Below are 20,522 nucleotides of genomic sequence, written 5' to 3' on the forward strand. Positions count from 1 at the left end.
ACTGGAGTGCTAAACGCATCAACTCAGAAATATTTCTTTGAGTAAAACTAACCTTCAAATTATATATATGTTTGACAGACCATTTTAATTTTTAATTTTTATTATTTTGATATGAGATCGATTTCATTGTACATTGGAACTCCAAAAATTTCCCATTGAAAAACCCCCTAATTCGATCCTCCTAGAAAAACTGGAAGAAAAAAAAAAAAAAAAATTCTTAGCCCCTCCAATCATTTGAAAATATCCCCTATTTCCCTTTAAAATCTTTTTAAAAAAATCTCTAACTCCCTAAAAATTTTAAAAATATCCACCTAAAAGTTTGAAAAAGTCTCTCTGTTATCCCAAATTTTTTAAAAAGTCCTCTCTAACCTCACAAAAAAGATGAACAAAAATCCTTTAACACCTTCAAATTTTTTTCTTTATGTAAGTTTGTAACAATTCCAAAACTAATTAAAAAAAAATACATATATAATATATGTAATAAATAAATAAAAGTATTTATTTTAATGAATAAGTCATTCCATTAAGCAAGAAGAAGTTCAAAATATATATGAATTATATTGAGTTCAGACCCCATAGATGAAATATTAGCGGTAGGAGTGGCAATTCGTGTAATTATGTGTTAGATTTGATCATCTTGAGGTATGATCAATATAAGATTAAATAAGTTAACTATAATTTGACTAATTTAATTGAAAATGTTAGAACTGTCAACCTTAATCTCTAATTTGTATTGAATTTATGTCGAATTTTCGAGTTGTTTAAAAAATTGCCAACCCTAATTGACTGGCCATATATACTAGCTTCCCATTAAAACCTTTATGATCAACCTCTTTACTAACTATCATGATTCATGACTCACCACCAAGAGTGAAGCGTTCATAGCCATATGCTCTTAGCTAGGTATCACATAGCGGTCGCCGCGTCCAACAGTTTTAAGTAGACAAACAGATTCAATCATAAATCATTTCTGAGATTATGGAATTTAACGAGAGCCCTCCTTTACAAAAGGTCCACTACTGTTTCACAAAGAGAGAAGAACAAAAAACATCTAATAACCCACTTTGCCAGGAGAGAGAGAGGATCACAGTTTACCCCCCACCCCCCGGGGTCCCCCCCCCCCCCCCCCCCCCAAAAAAAAAAAAAAAAGAGCAGCCAACAGGAAGAATCCATCTTTTCTGGGCCTTTTTCATTTTAATTTGAAAAAAGAAAACAAGAAAAAAAAAAGGTCAAGTTAATAAATTGAATTAAAGGAGTCTTTATCATTCGTGTGGTAAGATGTTGATGATAATCTAAAGGAAAACTAATGAAGTGTTTCCACTAAGGTTTCCCACTGCTAAAGTTTTACTTAATTCTGAAATAGATCCTTTCCTTTAAGAGACATGCTGCCCCCCCTCAATAGAGACCGCCATCATTCTAAAGCTCGAAAAGAAGGCCTGCCCAGGAAGAATATATTAAAGCCTTTTTCATCTGCAGACACCCGCTGCCTGCCTGCCTGCCTTCCTTGTAATTATATATATATTAATACGTACTAATTAACAAAGGTGGATGAAGAGGACGACCGGGTCTGACCCGGCCTGCATGAACCGGTCGGACACCACCCCTGACCCAGCCAGTTGTGATCTTAATTGCATTTCCACACCTTCAATATTCTCTTCTGGCTCGCATATGTACATGCCTGACAGCTTGTGTAGATTTGGTTTGCACGAGAGAATCTCCCTTCTCAGTCTCTGGTCGAGTCCTCCCTTCTTTCTTTGACCCCTTTAATATTTGCTAATTTTTTTTCTTTCTAGCAACAAAAAAAAAAAAAAAAAAATCTTAAAAAGCATTAACAAACAAACTCAAAACGCTCACTTATCTGGGTACTTAAGATTTGAGGTCTACTCTCGATTTTCTTGTTGAAATTTCAAGAAATTGGAATAAAAAAATTTTAAAAAAAATCTTAGGGGATGGATGTTGGTCCAATTTATTGATAATTAAAAGAAAGAGTTTGGAGAACATGGAATATTTCATTCCCTTACTTTTAATTTTATTTTTTGGATTTTAGAGCCGAAAGGAAAAGATCCCTATGATCAAATGGTAGGGCAAAGGAGAGTGTAGTGGACTGTGGACATCCATTTTTTTTTTTAGTACGTACATGATTCATTCAGCCTTGATATAATAATAGAATAAAGTGACCCGTGGGAATGTACAGGGGCTATCTATCCAATGGCTCATAAAGCTAAAATTAAAGTTCTTTTTAAAAAATAAAAAATAAAAAATAAAAGAATGATTCAATATGGATTCGTTTGGTAAACCTTTTCTTTCTTAGATATATATTGGAGTTGACGTAGATTGATGTGGTATAAAGTTTTAAATTTTTAATATTAAAAAGTTAAAATATTTTTATATTAATTTTTTTCAAAAAAGAAAAAGGAAAAAGAAAGAGAGTTTGCCGAATAGACCCAATAACGAGAATGATTTTAGTAGCAATATGAAAGTTTGGTGAATTGCGTAAATTGTGACACCAACATTACATGTGCACAGGAAGACGTGGCACATTGACCACGTAGGGTGTGGTCCAAATTCGCACCACACTAGCCTTTAGGCATTCAGCTACCGGCCACGTGGTCCTTGCTCTCCATGGCAATTCGACTGCTAAAGGGTGCCTAATACTTTGTTTTAAGTGACATTCTAACTTCTTAATGTCGGAAAAGATGTCAATTTCGAACAACAACTGAAATAAAATAAAGAAATTTCGTGTTTTCAAAGAAAAAATTTGTTCATTTCTTACGAGAAAAAAATTAATTAAATTAGAATATGCTCTAATTAAAAACTAAAGAAATTAATTTTATTAATCGACCCACTTTTTTGTCCTTTCTCCTAATCTATGTTTATTAGTCAATGCAGGAGGAGCATGGAGTTTCTGGATGCATAATGAGATATAATTAAGAATAATAATGTTTTCAAAGCTATAATTAATAAAGTGTTGTACGTACTATATATACATTGATAATTAATAATGTTTTATGTGTTATGAGTTAAGCCTCCTCCAATTGCAAAGTTGACCCAAATTAAGTTTAATTAGCAGAGTATAAATCACGTCAAACATCCATGATTAAGATGTTGGAAAGGCAAAGAGTGACAACGGGAATCAAATCAAAAGCCTAGTTGATGAATGCGCCGAAGTCGTCTCCCTCACGCCTCAACACCATGTTGCGCACTTTCGGAGCAGCCACAACCTCGTGTTTCCATTCCATGGCTACGTTAACTGTTGGCTGTTGAGCATGGGAAAAAAAAAAAAAAATTCCGTTTGGATCACATTTGGTGCTGATGATCATGTAGAGTCACATTCACTGTCGGGAATCCTCTTTATGAATCTTACGGCTTATACAGGTATCCAACACCCAGTTTTAGGCCTTAGACTTTAGGATCTTCACCCTAGCTACATCTTTCTAATTCTACCTTATTATATTTAGGTAGACACTAATGAATTATAAGCTAGCTACTAGCTAGGATTCATCTTCGCAACTATTTATCAATCATTTTACATTTGTGTTCGTGTTTAAGTGGCTGTCGGTTAGTATGAAATAAGGGTGATAAATTGGTGTAAAAAGTAATAGTACTCGAGAAAGAGATGAGAGATGTTAAATTACTGCTAATTCTAAAAGCAGTTAAGGATATATGCCCATTTTTTAAGGCTTCACCTTTGTTGAGCCAGGCCCAAAAGACTTTGTTAGTATTAGGTTTTGAGATTAACTCATTCGGCATTTGAAACTTATTTTTATATTTTGGGAAATTTGTAGCTTTGTACTTAGGTATGCGGTTGAAGATTTTGAAGAATTGTTAGAACAAGACCAATACAAGGATGTCCCTATATATCTGAACAGGGACAGTTTCAGATCGAGAGTCCTTGTTCCTAGGTTGCTAATATTTAATGACAGAGATAAAGTTTGAATTCAAGACTTCTGCTTTGATATTATGTTAAATCATTAATAATTCCTAAAGCTTAAACCAAAAAGAAATAATTAATTTAATTGTTTAATTAATATTCTAACAAAGAGAAAGATGGAGCAAGAAACGTAAATCCTAATCTAACTCGATCTGTAAATTCTATAATAAACATGTGATCAGAAAATTAGAATATAAACAAATTATTATTTATATATGGAGTTCAAAAATACCTGCATGCAGAGCTGAAATAGATGTGCTAGCTTAGCCTAGCTGCAAATTATATTACTAACACATCAATGACTCCTAACCTTAATAGGATTGTAGGCCTACATATTATATTGTTTAATTGTCACAACTAGAAGGAATCTAATTCCTTTAAACACAGCTAACGTAAAAAGCCAACAACTAAATGGTCACTTAATAATATTTGGGCTAATCATTCTAGATTGTGTCTAACCCAATTTAGCAATCGAAAAATCGACAATTATTGTAAGCCTATATATATATATATATATATATATATATATATATATTCTAACAAGTCATTTCTTATAAGGTATAACCATGCAAAAGGGACCTTTAGAATGGACCTTGGCGTTTGATGCGAATTTTGAAGGGATTCTTTCTTTCTGAAAAGAAAGGGTCAAATATTACATCTGAAGGGTTAGGATCAAAGATGTTCATGCATGGACCGAGGAAATGCCTTTTCAATGTTGTATGCCCTTCATTACAAGTGACCCACTTAACAGTTGGGATATCAATGATATGCATAGAGTGCAGTAGCTAGAATCATGCCGTAGCAATTTTCCTTCCCCTAAAAATAATATGATCATAGCAGACGTTATACCCAGGAAGGAATCATTTTTTGTGTTTCTTTTTTCTTATTGTTCTCTAATGCATCCTACACTGTTCCAATACAAGCATGTATGGAAACTATTATCGCACGTTTAGGGTCTATTTGGGCTTGCGTTTGAAAGGCCTAAAAGTACTTTTAACATTCAAAAAATTTGTTTGACTTAAAAACACTATTTCTCAAACGCAATCCAAAATAGACTCAAGTGTCATTTGGGTATATTATCTTGGCTTTAAAAATAAAATAAAAAATAAAAAATACCCAATGAGTTTATAAACCCTAATTTGTATTGTGCCAGCAATATGAAGCTATATTCTAACATTTCACACGATCGAGCTCATGCTTCCTAGAGGATCTTTTTGTGCATTTCGCTTATGTTGTGCGCCGCCACAAGCCACTGTTGGCCACCATATTTACCGGCCACCGTCGATCATCGTCAAAACAGCAACTCCAAATATTTGGGACCAAAAGCGGTTGACAGTTAACAATAACCATTGAATTAGTTTCTTTGATTTGAATTAGGTTAAAAAAGGTCGAATCACTCAGAGTTGATGTGGTAGTGTCTATCACTTCTTAAATTTTTTTTATAATTTTAACGCCCAAATTATTAGAATTAACCTGATCCTTTCTCAAAACCTACTGCTTTTTTTATTACAGATAAAATAACAACAACGACAATTATGATGAAAAGTAAGAAACCCTATCCCCAAAACCTGTTATCCTTTGGAAAGATCCCTCTGACTTTATGTGTGTTGGCTCCTTCCAGGATTTCACTTGGTACGTAGCCGATAAACCTACTAGCGATTCTTTTTCGCTTTTGTTTGGCTTCTTTGGCACATAAAGTGATTCCACCAAAAGATCAATTGCAAGGACGGAAATATTTGGTGAAATTTAATTTTCCTCGATCTCCATCTTTTCTTTTGTTAAGAGATCGCATAACACGATTAGATAGCTAGGTCGGTACGTGTTACCTCGTGAATTCCATGTGCTTATCTTTTAATTTATTTATATTCATAAATCATAATAATAATAATGCATGCATATCCTTTGATGCCGATTGCCTTCCTCCTTTTTGACTGGATATCTTTCGTGATCATTACGGCATTCTGAGTCATCAAGATTGACTAAATGCATGCTTTTTTTTTTTCTTGATACTTGTGTAGCTTTACGGTTGATCATCTTCTTAATCTTTCGGATTTAACATTAATTCACCGAATGTTTTAAAGTTATTACGTTTAATTTGATTTAATTACTTGATTTTACAATTAACATCTTCTTTATTTACCCAAAAAAAAAAAAAAAAATTCTATCATAATTCTCGCCCTGGGCAAAATTCTGATCATGTGTCTATCTTACCAGTAAAAATTTTAAATGAATTAATGAGAATGAATTAATTACTCAATAACTGCTTGATGAGTAAAGTTAATGGATTAAGGATACGATTTAAACTAATCTGAGTACATTTATTTTTTTATTTTTTTTATTATTATTTTTTTTTCAATGGGTAGGAGATACCGAACAATGGGCGCACTCAAAATCCATGCGTCAACCTCTTTCTTTCTTTCTTTCTTTTTTTCTTTTCTTAGTGAGGCGGAAAAAAAAAAACAATTATTGGACTTGAATTCGATCGCTAGCTTGACCAACCCTAGCTAGATTTAGTGCATGATCGATCTAAAGGTTAAATCACTACGCACTTGCTGGCCGGGTATTCCTTCTCATGGAAATTAGTACCGGAGTTTCTTTCTATATATATATAAAAGACAAGAAAGCTGAGGAAGTGAAAAGAAACATTATACATATTAATTCTGTTAATTAAGCATAGAACAACATAAGCAGACATAATTTAATGATATTTACAACTGAAAATCCTTTTCCAATTGGAGAGTAGAGCAGGGTGATGGTGACCATCACATACAAAATGGCCAAAATAGAAGGTTTCTTGAGACCCGGCCGGAAGCTCAAAAAAAGGAACAAAAGGATTGGCATGCTGCACTTCACTCAAATTAATGCTCATCTTCATCATCCATCTGCTTGAATATTATCTCTCATGGAATTGAAAAGTGGGAGGACCACTTGCTACTCTCTCTCTCTCTCTCTTCATTTATTTGGGTTTCCACTTTTAGAATCCACGTTCATGGGAGTGAGAAAGTAGTGTCGATTAGCATTGCGTAATATTGTGGAAGAAGGGTCCCTTGAATTGGGAAGCATGAAGCATGGGGTAGCCCACCATTACCATAAAAAGTCCAACTCAAGTTGAGACTTGAGAAGATGCCAGATGGTATTGGGATCTTCGTGCAAAAAATCTCTCAAAGCTGACATGGAAGATTCCTAGTTGGTCGTGTTTCAAGATCCTCATCGTTGTCCGCTGAATCAGTGGGCGACACATGGGTGGCCATTCCACCTCAACTCTTTCTTTCCTTTAATTTCCTTCAACATCCCACTCGATCACCTTCGACTGATCACGTTTCTCTCCTCCATCCATCTGCACAATCCTCAACTTGCTCCACTCGATTAGTCTTGTCATCACAAAAGCCATGCAACACTATATATATTTATAAATACTAAGCATTAATTCAGATCGATTATTGCGTAATTAATATATAATTACCCTCTCTAACTAAACCATTGCTAGAGATATATAGAAGAATCCCTTCAAGTCATTTTCCCACACTGCATTAAAAGTTCTTATTTGGAGATTTTCAACACCAATCAAGAGCTAACATGATGGAATAATTTGAAGGAATCTAACAATTTGATTGATTTCGAGGGCGGCGCTAGCGAAAAAATGCGCGCAATCATGATATTCAAGAAAAAATCGGCAATGGTATCATATATGTCTTGGAATTGCAAATGTACATGTTGGTCTAGTGGCTGGCTACAAAAGAATGCATAGAAACTGAGTTTGATCTTCTGTCATATTCACACATTAGGGTTACGACAAGGGATCCTAATCGTTATGATATTTCATTGCTATTGTCCAGTACTCATTGTCTTGTTGAAAAACAAAGTGATCGAAATTTCATTTCATAAATTCTCTTCATATAGAAAAGTTAAAATTTTTGATTTGGTTCATGCTTATGTTTGCACTATGAAAATTAAAACCGTTAGTATTGCACTTTATTATATGTGATTTTTATTGATGACCATTATAGTAAAGTGTGAGCACTTTACTAAATATGCTGGTTGTGAGCACTTAATTGAGAGTGTTTAGTTTTAGGGCATTTGTCCATATTCCTAAATATGAGAGATCCAAGCTTGATAACAAATTAGCTAAACAAAGTATTTTCTTCAGTTATACACATGAGCAAATCGGTTACAGATTGTGGGATCTAGCTAGTTAATAAGAAAATTTAAAGGAACAAAGATGTTTTCTTGGATGATCAAACCATTAAAGCCAATGTCCTCCAGTGACTTGGGTTTAACTTTTCCTCCTTTTGTGATGCATGAGGAACACAGAGGAGATATACAAGAATAGCATATTGATGCACGATGAAATAATTTGAAAGAATGTAACAATTTGATTAGTTTAAACTTGTCATTAGCCAAAAAATGTACAAAATCATGATATTGAAGAAAAAATTAGTAATGGCATCATACGTCTTGGAATTACAAATGTACATATTGGTTTAGTGGCTACAAAAGACCTAGAATCCTAATTGTTATGATATCTCATTGTTGCATGGTTAATGTCATTTTTCAAGTTTTGTCGACTAATGAAAAAGAACTTCATTATTTTAAAGGAAAAGTTCACTTATCCCTCTTGAAATATAAGTGCTTTTGCAATAATGCTCGAGAAGTTCAAAAATTGCAATGTCATGCTCACACATTAGGATTAAGACCTAGAATTCTAATTGTTATGATATCTCATTGCTACATGTTAATGTCTTTCTTTAAGTTTTGTTAAAAAAAAACCTTCATTATTTTAAGGGAAAACTTCACTTATCACTCCCATAATATAAGTACTTTTGAAATAATGCCCTAGAAGTTTACAAATTTGCAATGTTGATATCCCAAGAATTTTTCCCTTTCAATTTCACCAATTTTTTTTTTTGTTTAAATACCCAAAATGCAACTTAAAAACAAACAAACAAACAAAATTCCACCCTTTTTTTAGGGGGGGGTGGGGGGTGTTGGTGAATAGGTGAAATTAAAAAGGACAAATTCTTGGCATGTGAATATTACAAATTTTAAAATTTCGAGGATATGATTGCAAAAGTGCCCATACTAAGAGAAGATGTTTCTTAAGTACAAGTTTCTCTTGAGCACTTGAGCGTGTTTAGTTGTAGGGCATTTGTCCATGTTCCTAAATATGAGAGATCCAAACTTGATAAAAAATTAGCTAAACAATGCATCTTCTTTAATACACATGAGCAATTCAGTTACAGATGTGGGATATAGTTAACAAGAAAATTTAAAGAAACAAAGATGTTTTCTTGGAAAATCAAACCATTGAAGACTTAGATTAGATTAAAAGGCCAATGTCCTTCAGTGACTTGGGTTCAACTTTTCCTCCTTTTGTGATGTATGAGGAACACATAAGAGATATACAAGAATAGCAGAATGATACACAATGGAATGATTAGAAAGAATCTAACAATTTGATTGATTTCAAGGGCGCCGCTAGCGAAAAAATGCGCTCAATCATGATATTCAAGAAAAAAATCAGCAATGGTATCATATGTCTTGGAATTGCAAATGTACATGTTGGTCTAGTGGCTGGCTACAAAAGAATGCATAGAAACTGAGTTTGATCTTCTGTCATACTCACACATTAGGGTTAAGACATGGGATCCTAATCTTTATGATATTTCATTGCTATTGCCCAATACTCATTGTCTTGTTGAAAAACAAAGTGATCGAAATTTCATTTCATAAATTCTCTTCATATGGAAAAGTTAAAATTCTTGATTTGGTTCATGCTTATGTTTGCACTATGAAAATTAAAATCGTTAGTATTGCACTTTATTATATGTGATTTTTATTGATGACCATTATAGTAAAGTGTGAGCATTTCTTTTGAAAACTAAAGATCATATGCTGGTTGTGAGCACTTAATTGAGAGTGTTTAGTTTTAGGGCATTTGTCCATATTCCTAAATATGAGTGATCCAAGCTTGATAACAAAGTAGCTAAACAATGTATTTTCTTCGGTTATACACATGAGCAAATCGGTTACAAATTGTGGGATCTAGCTAGTTAATAAGAGAATTTAAAGGAATAAAGATGTTTTCTTAGAAGATCAAACCATGGAAGACTTAGACTAGATTAAGAAGCCAATGTCCTTCAATGACTTGGGTTTAACTTTTCCTCCTTTTGTGATGCATGAGGAACACAGAGGAGATATACAAGAATAGTATATTGATACACGATGGAATAATTTGAAAGAATCTAACAATTTGATTGGTTTAAACGCGCCATTAGCCAAAAAATGCGCCCAATCATGATATTGAAAAAAAAATTAGTAATGGCATCATACGTCTTGGAATTACAAATGTACATATTGGTTTAGTGGCTACAAAAGACCTAGAATCCTAATTGTTATGTTAATGTCATTTTTCAAGTTTTGTCGACTAATGAAAAAAAAAAAAAAAAAAAAAAAAAAAACTTTATTACTTTAAAGGAAAAGTTCACTTATCCCTCCTGAAATATAAGTGCTTTTGCAATAATGCCCGAGAAGTTCAAAAATTTGCAATGGGATTAAGACCTAGAATTCTAATTGTTATGATATCTCATTGCTACATGGTTAATGTCTTTCTTTAAGTTTTGTCGACAAGTGAAAAAAAGAAAAAAAAAAAAAAAAACTTCATTATTTTAAGGGAAAACTTTACTTATCACTCCCAAAATATAAGTACTTTAGAAATAATGCCTTCGAAGTTTACAAATTTCCAAGCTTGATAAAAAATTAGCTAAGCAATGCATCTTCTTTAATACACATGAGCAATTCAGTTACAGATGTGGGATATAGTTAACAAGAAAATTTAAAGAAACAAAGATGTTTTCTTGGAAAATCAAACCATTGAAGACTTAGATTAGATTAAAAGGCCAATGTCCTTCAGTGACTTGGGTTCAACTTTTCCTCCTTTTGTGATGCATGAGGAACACATAAGAGATATACAAGAATAGCAAATTGATACACGATGGAATAATTAGAAAGAATCTAACAATTTGATTGATTTGAATGCAGCATTATCAAAAAAATGAGCCCAATCATGATATTCGAGAAAAAATCGGCAATGGCATCATACGTCTTGCAATTACAAATGTACATGTTGGTTTAGTGGTTACAAAAGAATGCGTAGAAACTACGTTTGATCTTATGTCATGCTCACACATTAGGATTAAGACCTAGAATCCTAATTGTTATGATATCTCATTGTTGAACGCATGATTAATGTTATTCTTCAAGTTTTGTCAACTAATGAAAAAATAACTTTATTTTAAGATAAAACTTCACTTATCCTTCTCGAAATATAAGTGATTTTGCAATAATGTCCTAGAAGTTCAAAAATTTGCAATGTTAGTATCTCAAGAATTTTTCCCTTTTAATTTGACCAATTTTTGTTTAAATGCCCAAAATACCCCTTTAAAAAACCGAACAAAATTTCACCCACATAGCCATGGATCACCAAACCCTTAGGAATTTTGAGGTTTTTTTCTTTTTTTTTTTCTTGGGATATCCACATTGCAAATTTTAGAGCTTCGAAAGAATGATTGCGAAAGCGCCATTACAAAGAGAAGAAAAAAGAAAATGTTTCTTTTATGACCCTAAGCTTAGCTTAATCTGCGGGATTTGAGGTCACTAGCGCTAATATGCACCGAAGCTAGAATGCGCTCGATATTAATTATTATTGCCAAGAAAGTATAATTTGGAATTGGTGGTAACGAAAAATTAGAACGGCCCAAGAGACCACAAATTCATCAATCTTGGAGAGCCCATTGAAGAAGGCTGACATTCTAGAAGCAGTCTTTTGATAAATTAGAGAGGCCCAAATTCCACACGGTTTCTATTAATTTTACCCTTTTATGGGCTTTACTAATCTGGCCCGCCAATCAACCTCATACGCTGAACAAGTTTCCAAACTATCAAAATGTCAACCAAATAGAAACATCTATTCCTTTGGCTATTTCTTCTAACTTCTTCTATCATTGTTGATTAATATCAATTATATATAATATATGATGAGAAGAAGTCCACCAATTAAAATGTTTTACATGCTAATGCACAACTAAGCGCGTAAAATATTTTCCGTATTTGGTGCAACCAAAAATAATAGTCAACTCGAACTAGAAAAGATGGCATATGTACAGACAATATGTCCGGAATTAGCCGCTTCAATGGAACCTTTTATTTTGATCAGAGAAGAAATTACCGAATTTCCTTTTCTTTCTTTTTTTTCTTTTTCTTTTTTGCCATTTTCTTTTTCAAATGAGAGAAATGCAAATATATGGATGGGCAAGGAAATTTTATTACAGTATCTACAGGGAAAAACGACACCGAGTTAAGTTTGGAGAAACACGACAGCAGAAAAACCAGCAGTGTCTTGATGGAACTCTTAACAGTCCATCTAATAAACACTACATCAAGAAAAATGTGTCGTTGAGCTAGTTTGTGGAAGAATATTTTTTATTTTTATGTAAATTAAAACTAAGATTGTATACAAACTGCATCTGTGAATTTAAGAGAAGGAGAATAGTTTCCCCCCAATGTTTCTTGGCTTACCATCTTCTTGCTGGTGTTATGCCGTCCTCCCTCCATGACCTAAGTTTTATATTAGCTTGTGAATTTGTTTCCTTCCTGCTTCACATGGAGAAAGATAAATAAAAAAGAGTTCATTGACATTAAGAGAAGCTACTTTTTTATTCAGCATTTGTATCTTCAGCGGCTTTCTTGTATTCTGGCTTAAGCTCGTAAGTTCCTTGGTTGGTTCCTCTTTTATTGTACACACACAGCTCGTTCAGTATCTCCTTCAAGAATTGCTGCAAAGAAAGGCAAAAAAAATCCAACATTCAGACACGGAATATCAAGTCAAAGTAACAAACAGCATAACGTAACCGTCACCCAGAATAGCGGGTGTAAAAGAAAATTATGTTATGTAGCTTAAAAAAAGGTAATAATCGTAAATTTTACCAAATTCATAGGAATCAGATGATTCTATGTTATACAGGGAATTATTATAAACCCTTTTAAGCAAATAACAGACCATCAAGTGATTCTTAACTTGTGACCTACGCTTAAAACAAAGAGGAAGGTGTTTCATCCTAGACATCAAGTCAAGCAATAAAATGAAGAGCGCACCAACAAAGGACAATTATAAATAAGAAAAGTAATCAAAAGACATACCGCAGGTTGATCTGTCTCTTGGACAAGCTGCTTTAAGGCCCAATTTGGTTGTCTTTCAAATAGTTTGAACATTATATCCTCCAGTTCCCCACGATCCCTTCTAGTTCTTTTCATGTCTGATTGCTTAACTGGTGCTGTTTTCTTCTTATCCTGTCATAGATCATTGACAACGAATATTAGGTGATTTTTCTTCCAAGCATACAGCTCTGCTTACTTTAGGCAGAGGACTAAATTTACATTTTTGGTAAGGATAAGCAATTGTATATATATGTGTTTGTGCTTTTGCAAGCCATAACGGTAGATAAGCTGAATAATGCCCGAAAGCCAGCACTATGGACCGATTTTTTTCTTCTCATCTTGAAGCATTAACAGAGGATTCATTAAGAAAGCCAGTGCATATATCAAATGAGCAGCACACTGTTTAACTCATAGAATTACTTTGTTTTAAATGAAAACAAAGAAAGTTAATACCTTAGAAGTGGATGAAATCAAGCCAATCATTCCAGGCATGGGCCTCATATGTACGCCACGGTCATTGTCAATAACCTTTATGGAATAGGAGGAAGAGGGAAACATTAGAATCCTTTACAACAAGAACTGTCCAGGAAAAAACAAATGGATAGCCAAATACCCTACCTGTATTTGTCTATTCTTTATCATGGACTTGCTCGTTCTTTCACGGCACAATCTGCCGTACTCTTCAAGGTTTTCACCATGGGGCTTCATGTCAAACTTATGCTCTACCTTTCCTTCTATTGCAACCTTACCTACAAATGCCATAGTTATCAACCAATTAAAAAGAGCCGAAAGTTGCATCATAGAAGTGAAAAATGGAACCCATATTAAGCACCTAATTTAAATACCAATGGTCGTGTACAACTTCCATCAACATACTAACAAAAGAGGCAAAAAAAAATGCTGCAAAAATTTCCAACCTGCAAGATATTTATTAAATTCCACACTGCTGTTATCCCCAAAATCATTTTAACACAGCATGTGATCACCACAACAGCCATGTGTACAAAAATAAAAATAAAGAAATTAGTATTTATTGATCCACTAAATGAATCACACAAAGCTAAATACTTCCAGGAAACCTGAATTATAATCCTCACCTTGATTTGCCTCAGAAAGGACACACATAGGAACGAAATCTTTGAACATATTCAAAGAATAACTTTTTGGAATCTTCCCTGCGTCAGTGCCAGTCATCTCCATCGTGAACTGGTTACCAATTCCAAAGATGTCAGGAAGTTTACCTTCAAATGGATGAAAAGATGTATCTATCTTAAAAGCAAACATTCCACCAAACATATTCTAAACTCAGTACTTATGATCCCTGCTCACAAATATCATAATCTAGCACCAACCGGCAGGGGAAAAAACACGATAATTCAATGAACTACCAGTTAAATAAATGAAGGAAACCAGAGCACAAATAGCAATCTCCGATTGAAGTACGAAGTGGGAGAATTCGATGCTACTAAACAAAATTAGCTAATCAAAGCAACATACGGACAATGAATCAGCTACAAGAAGCTAATAACCCTAAACCGAGCTCCAAAGTTCAATAAACTATAAACAAATCGATTGAATTCCCCAAAAACAAGCTCAATAATTTAGTAGAACGGTTTTGGAGTGGATCAAGAGGAATCTAATAGAAAAGATGAAAGAGTTTGGACCTGGAGGGAAGAGGAGTCGTCGGGGTGAAGAGGATCGAGGGAGAGGACGACCTTGGCGACGGGGTGAGGATCGGAGTGGGGATGGCTCTGCCAGGACTTGGCCACCGCCACCGGACACTTCATCAGCCACACCGATCTCTCGGCCTTCGCCGTCTCCAAGTTACTAGTACTGCTAACATGGCTGTTGCCGTGCTCTTCCTCCATCTTTCTCTCAGACTCTCTCGCTTCTCGCTTCTATGGGGGGGATCACTGTGGCGCTTGGTTTCTTTTACTTTCTTTGTTTTCTTCCCAATGAAGGTGGTGTCTCATGTCTGTCGGGAACATTTAGGGCTGGACCAGACCGGTCCGGACGAACCGGGGTCAATAAGTGGAAGCGCACGCGAAAGCGCTTTAAACCCACTCACACGCGAGTTAATATACGCGCTGATTCCGTAAATCCTGCACACGACACGAGCAAACCCTTGTGTTTTGCCGACCAGAATATTCTCTTCGCTGATCTTATAATTTACAACGCCGTGAATTTTAGCGCTCAATAATAGTAGGATGGCCGCTTTAATTAAATATTCCAGTAATATTCGCCGCATTTTCATTCTTTTGTGCTCATAATTATCGACCCCTCGTGTTTGAGGTGGAAGATACAATGACTTAAAAGTTTAGCAAAGTAATTACAAATAAATTAAATAGGTTAAAATTGATTGAAGAGTCAACATAATCTATTTATTAAACTGTTATCGGTTTAATTAAATAAGATGTATTAGGGTTAAAGGGTTTGATATGATTTATTAAATACGTCGTATTCATATTAATCCGTACAATAATATACTCATAACTCGACAAGACATGAACCCGACTTATAAACCCAAATGATAAATGTTAATCATTCCAAATTTTTGTTTTAAAAGTTGGTTCTCAAATAAGGTGTCATCATATATCCCATGAGTTTGTGATGCACTTCCCAAAATAAGAGAAGTTCTACATATCCCAATTTTTTTTTTCAAAAAGTTAATTCTCAAATAATGTGTCACTATCTCATGAAATTTATTATTTTGGAAAATGTCATGGGATTGTGATATAACATTTGGGAACCAAATTTTAGAACAAAAATTTAAGATCTTTAGCACTTCTGCCAAAAAAATATATTTCATAAAATGGTAACATATTATTCTGAAACTAACTTTTGAGAAGAAAAAAAAAAATGGGATATGTAGCACTTCTCAACCTAAATTGCCACCTTGATGATTGCAGCTTAAGTACATTATTTTTGAATGGAAAGGAATTCTAAATTTTTTTGAATTAGGACCATCTCATTTGAACCTGATAATATTCAGTTAGTTATATTTGAATGGTATTTTTGTCTCATTAACAAGTGAAAAGACAAAAAGACACCTCTTATATAACTAACTGAATATTATTAATACCCAATTCAAATTAACTGAAGATGATTAGAGTAATGCAACAAGCTCTCTAGTATCATGTTTAGCATTAGAGTTGGGTTTTAACTTTCTGTTCGGCTTCCAACCTTCTTCTATGAATAAATGGTTGGTTGGGTGTTTGTGGTTGGTTCTGTTAAGCCCATAGGGCTACCCATTTTTCCAAAAAAAATATAAAGCCCATTGGACTATTTTGTTTGTTGTGTTCTTTGTGTCTTCTTCTTAATAAATTTCTTATTCATTCAATAAAAAAAAATCCAAATGCTCAACGGGCCCATCGAGTGCGTCAAAATTATTTCTTCAAATTTTTAATAGACCCAGTTATCCCTTGGGACCGAAATGTTTCAATTACCAACAATAAAAATTTGTATGGAAATCCAAAGATGGGCCGCCCTTAACAAATGAAACAAGGAGAGGCCGCGGGAACGACAAGGAGGGAACCTCCACAGGCTGACAGGCACTATAAAAGCCCAAGCTCAGGCTTTCATGGTGGGTCAGGTGTTTAGTCTTTTTTTTTTTTGGTAAGAGTTTTTCTTCTTTTTGGTTACGTATTACATTTGAACTTTTCATAAAGATGATAATTATGTTTTTGTCACTTTGTGATTTAATGAGAATCACAGGTGTGGGTCGAATGAAACCAAGTTGATGATATGAAGATAAGAGGAGCAATGGGGATGAAAATGACAAGACAAATAATTTGTATGCATACATAAAAAAAAAAATTAAAAAAAATGTCATTTAATCATTATTACATTTCTATTTAAATCATATTTGTAACAAAATATCATCACCCATAAGTTTATGCGTGAGCTTCAATCATCATAACTCCATATGACTTAGGGTCTGTTTGAGATTGTGTTTAAAAAGTTTCAAAATATTTTTAACACTCAAAAAGCCTATTTAAAAAAAAAAAAGTATTTGTTTAGTAAACAAATTTAAAAGTGTTTTTAAGGATTCAAAAAGCACTTTTGGTAAAAGCTTAAAAATGAAACTTTTGCCTGAAAGCTCTTTTTAACTCAAAAGTTTTATTTGTCAAACGCAATTCTAAACAGACTCTTATAGTATTAATATATTTATTTATTATTATTATTTTTTTTTTTTACCATATTTAAATTGTACCACTTTCTTAAATATAACCAAAATGTGGTCCTATCAGGCATTACCATAGTGGATGTAGGCTTATAAGGTCAAATTACCTCAAATATATGTTTCTCTCTCTTGCTTGTGCTTCTTACAATTATTTCATTTTTGTTTTTGTTTTACAGTTTATCATAGCAATAGAGCCCCTTTCATAAGATCTCTTTCGATGTTTATGAAAACTACTACAACACAAAGCTATTGTAATACTTTAACATGTGTTCACGTGCCTTCATAAGACTTTTATTTGAACAAATCATGCGTTCGCATGCGTTTCTAGGGGATTTGCTTGTACAAATCATGCACATCCATGATATATTGAAGTTTTTTCATCATATTTCTTCTAACCGTCCATATCATACTTAATTCACCTTTAAATCAATCTTAATTTAAAAAAAAAAAAAAAAATTAATAGCGAATTGAGCATACTAAGTCGGCCGAATATTACAGGAGATTTTCTATTTATACATATCTTACCCTATTTACTCTATAAATAGGACATCTTTTAAAAAATGTAGTTTTATTGGACATTAATTAACAATAGGCCAATAAGACTAAACTACCTCAAAAATTTGTCTCTCTTGCTTCCGCCATTTACAATTATTATTCATATTTGTTTTATATTTTATCAGCAAGAAAACATGAAAAATCTCAAATTAAATCTTAAAAGAAAGCAAATGAAAAGGAAATGGGGGAAGGAAAATTAGTAAGAAAAAAACAAAGATCACGCGCTCCCCGGACAAACGGAGGAAGCAACAATAATGGACAATTTTGTGTCTTTTTTAATTTAAAGTCAAGAGTGAAAGAAACCCCGCCCCATCTTTCCTTTCCTTGTTCCTTTCTCCGTCAAGCTCACTCAACTTGCAGCATGCCCAACCAATAAAAGCACACCACGCGTCGAAATCTCAACCACCCACTTACTTACTATCTTCCCTGAACTATTTATATGTCAGACCCAGAGCATAGGAAATATCACTGTGCACACTTACCAACCAATGGACCGCCTTCTCGTTCTCTTCGCTGTTCTCTTCAGCTTGGTCATTTTATCCTCCGCCGTCGACGAGGTCAACGGCGTTGACGATGATCTTCTGATCCGCCAAGTGGTACCGGACGGCGAGGATCCTTTGCTCCACGCGGAGCGCCATTTCTCGACCTTCAAGGCCAAGTTCGGGAAGAGCTATGGGAGTCAAGAGGAGCACGACTACAGGTTCGGCGTGTTCCAGGCCAACCTGCGCCGAGCCAAGGTTCACCAGAAGCTGGACCCCAGCGCAGTCCACGGCGTCACCAAGTTCTCCGATCTCACTCCGGCAGAATTCCGGCGACAGTTCCTCGGCCTGAAGAACGTTCGGCTACCGTCTGACGCCCAAAAGGCTCCGATACTCCCCACCAACGATCTCCCCACCGACTTTGACTGGCGCGATCACGGCGCTGTGACGGGCGTTAAAGACCAGGTACCACATACATACATACATACATACATATGTATAGGTTTTTGAATATTTAAGCTTTGATCGGAAGTGGGTTTTGATTTTTAATTACTACTTGGTTGCCTAATTTTGTTGGGGTGGGGGAAATTAGGGTTCTTGTGGATCGTGCTGGTCGTTTAGTGCAACGGGGGCACTGGAAGGAGCGCATTATTTGGAGACTGGGGAGCTCGTGAGCCTAAGCGAACAACAGCTTGTGGATTGTGACCATGAGGTTTGATTTGTTCTTCCTTTGTTTTGTTGAAATAGGCTAATCGATGGTTACCATCGGAGCATCTGTTTACAACTATCTAATCCATAGTCCTAATAGAAAGTTTCTGAATTTGTGACATGAATATCTTTTGGAGTTCGACAACCTAGAAAAATGATAGAAAAGCCACAACAACAAAGACTTTTAGGGTGCATAAGATGATCTTTACTCTCAGCGCTATAATTATTTGCAGTGTGATCCCGAAGAATATGGTGCTTGTGACGCGGGCTGTAGTGGTGGGCTGATGACCTCTGCCTTCGAGTACACCCTCAAGGCTGGTGGACTAGAGAGAGAGAAGGACTATCCTTACACTGGGACTGATCGTGGCACCTGCAAATTTGACCGGAGCAAGATTGCTGCTTCTGTGTCCAACTTCAGTGTCGTTTCTATTGATGAAGATCAAATTGCCGCAAATTTGGTGAAGAATGGCCCTCTTGCAAGTAAGCTGCTTTCTTTTTATTTCCATTTTCGTTATTTATTGATATCATTGTCAGCAAGTTTTCCTTTTACCCCAGTCTTGCAATCTTCGCGGGAACTCAAAGCCAAGTAAATCAAGTGAAATAATGGTTCTTTTGCTTGCATTGTGCAGTTGGCATCAATGCAGTTTTCATGCAGACATACATGAAAGGAGTTTCATGCCCATATATCTGCGCGAGGCATCTGGATCATGGGGTGCTTTTGGTGGGGTTCGGGTCTGCCGGTTATGCACCGATCCGGTTTAAGGAGAAGCCTTACTGGATCATAAAGAACTCTTGGGGAGAAAACTGGGGAGAAAATGGATATTACAAGATCTGCAGGGGTCGTAATGTATGTGGCGTGGATTCCATGGTCTCAACTGTAGCTGCTATACATACCACCACTCAGTAATAATATTATTGTGTTTGGCAAGTGGAGCCCTTGTAAATAATATATATGGAGTTCTAGACTTTTATCAGCTCTTGATGCTCCCATGAAGTTTGCTTAGACACAAAGTTGGCTTGCTCTTGCTGATTCTTTGCAAGTCTATAGCATAATTTATGTTATGTATGTATGCTTATTGAAAGGAAGCTCCCCTGGCTCAATTCTTTAGTGAATGCTATGGTGGGGATGTTAGTTTTAAATGTTGACTTTGATGTGAAGCAGTGGGTTGGTTAATTTGGGTTGCAATGAAAAATAATGAGTTTATGTATTTTTCTTCAAATTGGATTAGAAAATCTTCGTTTAAGTTAGTCTATTAAATTAATAGATGTTCAAAATGCATAATTAATTTTGAATACATGTTAATTTATTAACTTTTTTTTTCTTCTTCATCTAAAGTATGCCAATCTAACAGACCGAATTGAAATATTAGTTTAAAGAAAAACATTGTTCAAAAGCGAAAGAAACTTCGCCTATTTTCAACCATCATTTGGCTTTGGATCAATTCAAAGGCTA

General features: G+C 34.7%; 2 protein-coding genes across 2 annotated transcripts; one reads left to right on the forward strand and one right to left on the reverse strand.

Annotated features, from left to right (window-relative positions):
* Positions 1-12,231: 12,231 nt before the first annotated feature.
* On the reverse strand, positions 12,232-15,168 carry LOC132189683 (Transcription initiation factor IIF, beta subunit). Its single transcript, XM_059604450.2, has 6 exons — positions 14,809-15,168; positions 14,242-14,350; positions 13,763-13,893; positions 13,598-13,672; positions 13,127-13,276; positions 12,232-12,762 (listed from the first exon to the last, which is right to left on the reverse strand). Exons 1-6 carry the CDS (start codon positions 15,010-15,012, stop codon positions 12,643-12,645), a joined length of 789 nt encoding a protein of 262 aa, XP_059460433.1. The 5' UTR covers positions 15,013-15,168; the 3' UTR covers positions 12,232-12,642.
* Positions 15,169-18,341: 3,173 nt separating this feature from the next.
* LOC132190232 (cysteine protease RD19A) lies at positions 18,342-20,277 on the forward strand. Its single transcript, XM_059605153.2, has 4 exons — positions 18,342-18,826; positions 18,954-19,073; positions 19,303-19,549; positions 19,699-20,277. The coding sequence occupies exons 1-4, from the start codon at positions 18,371-18,373 to the stop codon at positions 19,974-19,976; spliced, it is 1,101 nt and encodes a 366-aa protein (XP_059461136.2). The 5' UTR covers positions 18,342-18,370; the 3' UTR covers positions 19,977-20,277.
* The last annotated feature ends 245 nt before the right edge of the window (positions 20,278-20,522 follow it).

The sequence above is a fragment of the Corylus avellana genome, chromosome 9 (genome assembly GCF_965113065.1).
Source record: "Corylus avellana chromosome 9, dhCorAvel1.hap1.2, whole genome shotgun sequence".
Taxonomy (NCBI): domain Eukaryota; kingdom Viridiplantae; phylum Streptophyta; class Magnoliopsida; order Fagales; family Betulaceae; genus Corylus; species Corylus avellana.

What these genes read in the sequence shown, in the direction of transcription:
- LOC132189683 (XM_059604450.2), bottom strand. Translation starts at nt 15,012, where the DNA reads ATGGAGGAAGAGCACGGCAACAGCCATGTTAGCAGTACTAGTAACTTG. An exon ending in CCTTTCTGAGGCAAATCAAG is followed by an intron (nt 13,894 to 14,241) that starts GTGAGGATTATA and finishes TGGCATTTGTAG; the next exon opens with GTAAGGTTGCAATAGAAGGA. An exon ending in TGATTTCATCCACTTCTAAG is followed by an intron (nt 13,277 to 13,597) that starts GTATTAACTTTC and finishes GATCTATGACAG; the next exon opens with GATAAGAAGAAAACAGCACC.
- LOC132190232 (XM_059605153.2), top strand. Translation starts at nt 18,371, where the DNA reads ATGGACCGCCTTCTCGTTCTCTTCGCTGTTCTCTTCAGCTTGGTCATT. An exon ending in TTGTGGATTGTGACCATGAG is followed by an intron (nt 19,074 to 19,302) that starts GTTTGATTTGTT and finishes AATTATTTGCAG; the next exon opens with TGTGATCCCGAAGAATATGG. An exon ending in GAAGAATGGCCCTCTTGCAA is followed by an intron (nt 19,550 to 19,698) that starts GTAAGCTGCTTT and finishes TGCATTGTGCAG; the next exon opens with TTGGCATCAATGCAGTTTTC.